This window comes from Montipora capricornis, unplaced genomic scaffold, assembly GCF_036669925.1.
Source record: "Montipora capricornis isolate CH-2021 unplaced genomic scaffold, ASM3666992v2 scaffold_320, whole genome shotgun sequence".
In the NCBI taxonomy this organism is placed as follows: domain Eukaryota; kingdom Metazoa; phylum Cnidaria; class Anthozoa; order Scleractinia; family Acroporidae; genus Montipora; species Montipora capricornis.
This window is the reverse complement of record NW_027180059.1, coordinates 1-10000: the sequence shown is the minus strand read 5'-3', so window position 1 is coordinate 10000 and position 10000 is coordinate 1. Positions and strand designations below refer to the sequence as shown.

At 42.1% G+C, this 10000-nt stretch overlaps 1 protein-coding gene across 1 annotated transcript; it reads left to right on the top strand.

Annotated features, from left to right (window-relative positions):
* Positions 1 to 4123: 4123 nt before the first annotated feature.
* On the top strand, positions 4124 to 6032 carry LOC138035216 (uncharacterized protein F54H12.2-like). Its single transcript, XM_068882036.1, has one exon. The coding sequence runs from the start codon at positions 4124 to 4126 to the stop codon at positions 5876 to 5878; it is 1755 nt and encodes a 584-aa protein (XP_068738137.1). The 3' UTR covers positions 5879 to 6032.
* The last annotated feature ends 3968 nt before the right edge of the window (positions 6033 to 10000 follow it).

The window sequence follows — 10000 nt, the reverse complement described above, 5'->3', positions numbered from 1 at the left end:
AAACCTTAATCCGAAAAAAAGTTGTTTTGAAAACGCACCCTATGTACAACAAAGATTATAGTTGTTAAGTCAATAAATACACACCAACAAACATTTCAAGCGTTTTACTGAATTAACAGAGAACGCTTATCACAATGTGATATTTGTGAGAGTAGTTCTCTTTGTAATTCACTTGCATTCGCTGCATCATTAGTGTTCTATTATGCATGCATTGTTTCAACGCTTTTTGAGCGAAAATAAATCACACACGCGCAAATGAGAAAAGAAAAAAAAATGTTGTAATTCACTTGCATTCGCTGCATCATTAGTGTTCTATTATGCATGCACTATTTCAACGCGTTTAGAGCAACAATAAATAACGCACGCGTAAATGAGAGATGAAAAAATGTGATTCATTTGCATTCGCTGTATCATTATTGTTGTATTATGCATGCACTGTTTCAACGCTTTTAGAGCGAAAATAAATCACACACATTATTCACTTGAGTTCGCTGCTTAACAGAGAACGCTTATCACAATGTTATATTTGCGAGAGATAGATTTTCTTTAATCAAATCTTAATCCAAAAAAAGTAAATAAAAAGTTCTTTTGAAAGCGCACCCTATGTACAATAAAGATGCACATGTACCGGTCAAGCAATATTATGCATGCACAGTTTCAATGTTTTTAGAGCGAAAATAAATCACACACGCACAAGTATTAACCGTGTTAGTGAGTGACTGAATTCACAAAAAGTGCTATAAAGAAATACGTGCAGTGCCCGTTTTTCAGTAGACTCGTTAACATGGATAGAGTGTACTTTGTCTTGGTTCGGGTTTGCGCTCGGAGTTGTTTTGCAGGACACATCTTTCACAGCACACCTCGCGAGCAATGGTTAGAACTTGTAAAGGAGTTACATCCAATGAACCCCGGTCGCTTGTTGAGTTTTTATTACTACATGGACCAATGCAACGCTACATTTACCGAACAATATACATTCCACAAAGTCTTATGCGTCACGTACTCGATACATTATCCTTCTTTCTGGTGGATGGTTTGGCAAATTGTTACAAAAAGTCTGCGAATGAAGAAGATCTAATCATTTGTTTAACACCATGGGTAGTGCTGCAAGCCGCGTGTGTGGAAGCTCATCGCCTACAGTTTCTTTAAGTGACATATGTCAGAGAATGCGATGTTTAGTTGCGTGTTGCGGTAGCGAGGTTCACATCGAATTGAAAGATGTCACCGACAATCACGAAGAAGAAAATGCAAAAGAAGAAGAAACAGAAAACGCGGACCCTAAATCAGACGAACCAACTATTACAGAAATTGTATTATGAAGTGGATCGACCATCCGCTTTAGGGGGAGTCGACAAACTGTATCGTGCGGCGCGTCGGTATGGTTTGAAACGCACGCAAGTACTCGATTGGCTCCGCCAACAACCTGGCTATACCCTACACAAACCTGCAAGAAAACACTTTCGTCGTAACCGAGTAATTGTGTTTGATATAGATTCGCAATGGCAGGCGGACTTGGTTGATTTGCAACATTTGAGTCAGTGGAATCAAGGATACAAGTATTTACTGACTTGTATCGATGTCCTTTCCAAATACGCGTGGGTGGTGCCTTTGAAATCGAAAACAGGAGCCTCGTTGGTGGTGGCCTTTGAAAGCATTTCCCAGGAAGGTCGCAAACCTGAGAAGTTGCAAACAGATGCCGGAACCGAATTTAAGAACAAAACGTTTCAAACCTTTCTCAAAAAGGAGAATGTCCATCATTTTGTAACCTACAACGAAACCAAGGCCCAAGTGGTTGAAAGATTCAACCGCACTTTGAAGCAACTTATGTGGCGTATGTTCACTACCAGCAGCTCGTACCATTATTTGGACCAACTGGACGATTTAGTCAATGGGAATTACAATCAAAGCGTGCACCGTAGCATCAAAATGAGACCAGCGGATGTCAACGAGAATAACGCATCAGAGGTCTGGAACAATTTGTATAGAAATCTGTTCAAAAAGCCGACAAAGTATAAATTCAAAGTGGGAGATCAAGTCAAGATCAGTAAGCATAAACGCATCTTTGAAAAAGGTTACTTACCATCCTGGACGGAGGAAACTTTCACTGTTGCTCAGAGACTTCCGCGCGACCCACCCGTGTATCGCCTAAAGGAAGCAGACGGTGACTGGATTCAAGGCACTTTTTACGAATTTGAGTTACAGAAAGTGATAGAAACGGAAAAACACCTGTTTCGTATTGAAACAATTTTAAAACGCAGGGGACGAGGAGCGAATAAGGAGGTGTTGGTACATTGGAAAGGTTGGCCAAAGAAATACGACAGTTGGATTCCGCATAACCAGTTGGCCGCCTCCCACCAAACATGATTCAAGATAGCGACTTTTACGTGACACTTCCCAGTAATGCAAGCAGTAATTTATTTCTAAACAATTCCAAGTCCTCCTTTCGCGTAGCGCTACCTCGACAAATCCATCTGAAAGATGAAGAAGATTGGGAAGTAGGATTGCATCATATCGTGTATCCGCTCTCAATGTTTGACATTACAAATGACTGCAAACATTCTCACATCATGCTGGATCGTCGAGGTGACTCCACACCGTTTGTATTACCCGAGGGCAAGTATTATACAGCATTAGATGTCACAGAAGGAATGTTACAATGCCTGAACATCGCTGACCCACCATCTAAGATTGAAATCACAGTGGACGACGAATGGAATGTAACGTTAAACTCGCAAACTGAAGGACTTCTGATCACATTGTCTACAGCTCGCGCGTTGGGATGGATAAACGAAAACAACACTCTTACACCCAGCGTTCGTTTGAATGCTGCACTCACCTTAGAAAGAAAATATGGTCATGATTGGTTCATCTTACCATCCGGCACATCCATCACATATCCGGGTATTCACATCTTTCCTCCTTCCGCTGTCGCTTTGTTCGTGTAAGCAGAGACTGGTTCAAGTTCAAACCAATCTCGTGGAACCGTGGCAGGTGGGTGACAAGCGCTTACCTCTCCTACATGAGATGGTACCTCTGGGCAGTTTTCGAGAAACTCTCCTTGAAGAAAGAGAACATATTGTGTACCTACCTTTGCGGACAAAGATATTTCAGACCATTGAAATATATTTAACGAGTGGATACGGTCAAACGCCGGCATTTTTAGACGGTATCGTCAGCGTCGTTTTACATTTCCGCCGTCGATCAACATGACCAACAGTTTTTACATGGTGCTGACCAGTGATGCAAGTCTGACTCAATATCCAGAAAACAAGGCGGCCGATTTTAAGATGCAGTTACCAAGTCAACTACACCTAAGTGAAGACTGGGAGGTGGCCATGACACGCATCATTTACCCTTACACCTGGCAAAACGTATGTGAGAATCAATTGTCCTACACTTTGCTTTGTAAGACTGGTCCTGAACCCTGGAAATTGAACATCCCTGTACCAAGTGGCATTTACCGTACGGTCAAAGATGTCATTCACGGTATGACGAAGGGACTACACAATCGATTGAGAGACATTTATTTGAAGAGTGACAAGACCATTACGAGTCTGGAAGGAAACGAGTGTTTTTACATTTACGAGAAAGCACAAGATTACTTTGAGTTGAAGTTACCAGCCGGTTGGTATGTGATTCTACCAAAGACATTAGCTCGCGCCTTGGGTTACTTAAACCATCAGTATAATATTCCTCAGCTGTACCAAATCGGAGGCTTTGTCCAACAGAATGATGATCACAGCGTCCTTCTTGCGAGGACAACGACAACACTTGTCAGAAAAGACGAATTGGTATGGGGATTGCTCTCGAGAGACGCTTTTCAAACCATCTACGTGTATTCCGATTTAATCGAGTCTCAAGTAGTGGGAGATGCTCAAGCGAACTTACTTCGGATGCTTGTTCCTCGTGGTCAGCCGGGGAACATGATCACAGAAGAGGTCAAGGTGCCCTCCTACCATAGACTCCGTACAACTGTGTTTTCATACGTGGCGATCAATATAAGGGGAGACACAGGTCAATTGATACCATTTTCTTCTGGAGCCGTACGCGTGACCCTGCATTTTCGGCGTCGTGATATTCTATAACAACATGTTATTACCTATGAACCACCGATATTACCCATATGGACGACATGTTGTACCCTATAGGCAGCACGGTAAAGGAGGAGACATTAGTATCTACGGAGGAACACCCTTATGGTCAAGGGGGCAACGGCTTAGGTGGAATGTTTCGGTCCTTGTTCCGTTCAGCAACTCCCTTTCTCAAAACAACAGCAAAAAAAGTGGGAAAACGAATGCTCGATACTGGATTGGAAACGGGAATGCAACTTGTCCAAGACGTGATCAATGGTCAACCTTTAAAGAAAGCTGCCAAGACAAGAGCGAAAGCTGCTGGAAAAAATTTACTCACAGGGGTCATTGATGACATTACACAGCAAGGTCGAGGAAAAGAGTATATAAGCGCGCGTATACGTCAAAGCGGCACAGTGAAGGACAGACCAAGAAAAGGAGAACATCTCGTTCAACGTTCAAGACTATTTTTGATTAAAGATGGCATCAGCTCACCCTCTCTCAGCCCTGGTGCGAATTCAAGTTTACAATTGTTTGATGTACCTGTGACAGATGTATCGATTGTTAGCAGCAAATGGATCGATTACGAACCGGTTCAAACGGGAACTAACCCCATCGAGTTTGTCATCAAACCGTTAGCTGACTACATTGACATTAACAAGACAGAGCTGCGATTGGTAGTAAAGATTACCAAACAAGATGGATCGCCCACAGGGGATGGTAAGAAGTACACTCTGGTCAACAACGCCCTTCATTCCATCATCAAACAGTTTACCATCAAGATCAACGAAACGCTGGTAACAGAACAGTCAGACACTCAAGCATACAATGCTTACATCAAGACCTTATTGAACTTTACGGAACAGGCCAAGAAATCGTACTTAACCAAAGCTCTGTATTACAAAGACACTGCTGGACACATGAATGAAGTAGATAATACAGCAGAAAGTAATGAGGGTCTGAATAGAAGAGCCACATTTACTAACAACGGCGCAGAAGTTGGGTTGGTCGGAGTACCTCTTTGTGACGTGTTTAATATTGACAAGTTGTTGCTTGACGGTTTGGAGATCAAAGTCAAAGTGGATCTGAACAACGATGCTTTTGTTCTAATGGCTGGGGAGACTCCAAACAACTGCAAACTAAAGGTCATGTCTAGTACGCTTCGCATACGAACAGTGCGTGTTGCAGACAGTGTGAAACTAGAACATGTACAGATCATGCAAGGTCACAAAGGGAGCGCACCGCTACCAGCCATCTATACCCTAACCAGAACCCCTACGCAGGCAAGGATCATCCCTCAAGGAGTCTTAAATCACACTGAGACAGATTTATTCCACGGTTTCATTCCTCAGTGCATCATTTTTGGGCTCGTGCGAAACGATGCCTTCAACGGAAACCTTGCAAGAAATCCTTTCAACTTAGAGCTGTTTGACCTGCAAGACATTCGGCTGACTGTGAATGGAGAAGAAATGCCTTATTCTGCGCTGGATCTGACAGGTGGAAAAAAGATCGATGGTTACAACACGCTGTTTTCAGGAAGTGGAGACATGAATTGTGGGCACGGGCTTGACATTGATAGAGTGGATTGGGAGAACGGATACGGTTTGTTCCGTTTTGATTTGACACCGGCAGGAAGTGGACATCCCGATCATCTGATACCTCATCGAACGGGTAACGTGAACCTGTACCTGAAATTTGGAACTCAGACGAACTCAGTTCTGAATTTAATTGTGTACGCAGAATTTCAGAATCAGTTGGAAATTGATCGCAATCGTCGCGTGGTCTACGATTTGTCACAAGGCTCTTAGTTCATCGTCATGCATACGACCCAAGAACTATGGCAAGCCTGTCTTTCTGACCCTGTGTTAGCACCTCTGATGCAAGGCGTATTTCCAAGGGATAGGCTACCTGTCATCAACACCTACCCAGCCGGACTCATCGCGAATACGGACCCTCATGACCAACCTGGGACACATTGGGTGGCTATGTACTTTGAATCAACTCGTGAAAGTGAATTCTTTGACAGCTACGGATTTCCTCCTGAAACTTACAACATGGATACCTACATTCTACGGGAAGTTACCTATTATAACGACAAACCACTGCAAGGACTGAACTCGGATGTTTGTGGAGATTATTGTCTGTTTTATCTCATTCGGCGAGCACGGAATGTTGATATGAACACTGTTCAAGCTAAATTTAAACGATATGATTCTCAGTGGAACGATGCACAAGTTGAACGGAGTGTACACGCTTATTTTAATTCAGTCATTTATCGTCAAGTTAATGATTGCTTTCAACAAGGTTGTAAGTCATTTCGCTGTGTCCATAAGCAATAAAATCATGTTGAAAAGTAAACAAAATGTTGCTGTTTTTGTGTGTATTTGCTAGTAAAAGGGGTGGGAATTCTATCTCGTGTACACAAATCGTTTGAAGCTTCGTCTTGTGAACATGTCTCAATTCAAGTGCCCCAGCAGTATTATCATTTCTGGCCCCAGCCAATTCGGAAAAAAAACATTTACGCGCCAAATACTTCAACACGCAGATTGTTTATTTGAACGCCCCATTCGCAAGATCGTGTATTGCTACGGTCAATGGCAAGATTGTTTTAAGGAATTGGTAAAGGAAGTCACGTTTATGGAGGGTATTCCCGACGACATTCCCGCCTTATTTCCACCCCCTCATCGTCCTGGTCTGCTCGTGTTAGATGACCTCATGAGAAACTGTAGCGATGACGAGCGCATTTTGGATTTGTTCACCAAAGTGTCCCATCATTGTGACGTCACCTGCATTTATCTGACACAAAACCTTTTTCCCCCAGGAAAGTTTTCCCGGAGCATTTCTCTTAATGCTCATTACATCATTGCTTTTAACAATCCTCGAGATACTTTGGGGTTGAGGACACTGGCACAACAGGCGTTTTCCTGGGCGCGTTCCGTTTGTGTGGGAGAGTTTTCAAGACGCTACATCACAACCATTTGGATACTTAATGATGGATTTACATCCACGAACCCCGGACATTCAACGATTGCGAACAAGGATCTTCCCAGAGTCACATTCATATCCCATTGTTTTACGTTGATAAGAAAAGCTACAAAACCGATGAACCTTTTCCGGTAGATTTCATTTAACAGCATGGCTTCGCAATTGTTGCACCGCGAGGAGACAGTAAACAATCAAAGTGGTGGTGACATGACTTTGCGTTCTAGAAAGATTTCAAAAGCTACCGAGAGAAGAAAACAAGAACTCGTCAAGGCTTCCAAAGTCAATCAACATTTACCGTTTCTCTGCACTTGTTTTACAAGCAGAGGGAAACAGCGGAAAGAGATGATATCTCACGCTAGTAAGGGACAAATAGAAGCCATCAGTGAAGTCGCCCTTAATCTACTTAAAGGGAACATTATGGTTCCAAGTTCATCATTTAAACGCTTGAAACCACACAAGTCGAAACTCCTGTATTTGACTCGCAAGACACCTAGTCTGAAGAAGAAAAAAGAAGTTCTCAATCAGCAAGGAGGATTCCTGCCAGCTCTCGCCTCTTTGATTGCACCGTTCGCTTTGGATTTATTGGGTAAAAGTGCTAAAATGAAACACGTACAAAAGATGATGTTGGTTCCAGAGCATTTATTGCAAAGCCTTGAGACAGAACATCGCTTAACCTCACCTCCGCAACTCACGACCTTGACGCGCTTGGATCAAGACATGAAACATATCACGGATTCTACTTTGCCCGCAGATCAAAAAGTGGCCTTATTGGATCAACTATTACAACGGTACCAAGGTTTGTCAAAACAAATGAAGAGCGAAACGAAGACGAAACCTGTAGGGACAGCGACAACAACTCCAAATGCGCCCACTCCAAACCATTCTCCAACGATATCCGAGGTACAACCCAAAAAGACAGCACACAGGAAACTTCCAACCACACCCGTTGGTCCATCCAAAATTCCTGTCAGGATAGAAACACCACCTTCTCCTATCGAAAAGGACACAGATCCCTGGATCTTTGAAACGCCCCCAGATTCCACGGAGAAGAGAGTCATTAAAAGGTCCTACAGGGCGAGAAACACCTATGGTTGCCCGATTAAGGAGTAATACAAAGTGGGAACCTTACTGAACAATAATGATGCAGCGAACTCAAGTGAACTACATTTACGCGTGTGTTATTTAATGTTGCTCTAACGCGTTGAAATAGTGCATGCATAATAGAACAATAGTGATGCAGCGAATGCAAGTGAATTACATTTTTTCATCTCTCATTTACGCGTGTGTTTTTTTTTGGTTGTCTAAACGCGTTGACATAGTGCATGCATTATAGAACACTAAGGTTGCAGCGCATGCATGTTTATTACTACATTTTTTATTCTCTTATTTGAGCGTGTGTGATATATTTTCGCTCAAAAAGCGTTGAAACAATGCATGCATAATAGAACACTATGATGCAGCGAATGCAAGTGAATTACAAAGAGAACTACTCTCACAAATATCACATTGTGATAAGCGTTCTCTGTTAATTCAGTAAAACGCTTGAAATGTTTGTTGGTGTGTATTTATTGACTTAACAACTATAATCTTTGTTGTACATAGGGTGCGTTTTTCAAAAACAACTTTTTTTCGGATTAAGGTTTTTTAAAGAGAACTATCTCTCGCAAATATCACATTGTGATAAGCGTTCTCTGTTAATTCAGTAAAACGTTTGAAACGTTTGTTGATGTGTTTTTATTGACTTAACGATAGCCTTCTGCAAATAAAATTCGTTCGAGTTAGTCCGGTCTCGAATGTTTCATATTCTGTATGTCTGAACAGAACTGCATTATCAGAGTCACAGTATTTGTTTAAGCGCAACGCAACATGTTTAAGGTTACGATAGTCAAATAGTAGAAGAACAATCATTTATATCAACTTGTCACTAGAGTATCTTTAATAAAAGCGTTTTAAACGTATATTGTTGTTTGCTCATGTTTTTGAAAAGTATTTTGAAATACGATATGAAACCAACTCCCGCTTCACCATACCACAGTATAAAACGATTCTCAAAATCCAAAGTTTTTTTCAAGCGTTTTCAGAAAAGGTTTTATTAAAATCTGTTGAGTAGGCTTTCTTTGTGTCTGTGCACTGAAGGATGTCTTTGTGTATTCTTACATAAAAAAGATTGCATTTACCCGTGTTTCATTCAAGCGCGAGGTTTGAAAAAATTTCCTTAAAAAAGGTTGTAACAACGGAGTTCACGTTTGTTCAAAAAGCGTGAAAGAGTTGAGAATGCTCCTCTTTTCCACACAAAACAACTTTTTTTCTTCTATATTCTTCCTTCTTCACGCCTCGATCGCCTCTATGCAAATTTAGTTTAAAAAAGAACAAAGCGTTTGTGGACTTGTCCTGGCGTGTAAAGCCTTTTGTGTATGTGTTTTTAAAATTCTGTTTGACTCGCTTCAAAACAATAGGGTTCTCACTTCACTTTGTAGGTACGTGACCCCAAGCTCAGAAAGTTAAGGTATACCGACGTCAGCGGTGTCTCATTGGCCCGTGATGACATCACCTTGACCTCATTGGCTCCCTGTCTTTCCCATTGTTCTTTTCGCTATATCTTTGCGTTACCACCCGGATGGCTGGGTGGAAAACAGAACACAGGCACAGCAAACACATCTCGCTTACTTTCTCAATAAAAGAAACCTTCATGTACGTTCGTGACTAACCCTAATTTATGCGGCGACCTGGGATGCACGTGTTGTTTCACGAGTTAGGGTTACAGCCGACATTGCGTCATGCCCCAACTTGCCCCTAATTTATGCACGCCCCATTCTTTCACGTGTTAGGGTTAAACCCGACACATTGCGTCATGCCCCGACATGCCCCTAATTTATGCACGCCCCCTTCTTTTGTCTTTTGATCGATGACGTCATTTGATGACTACCTGTCAAATCTGGTCTGAA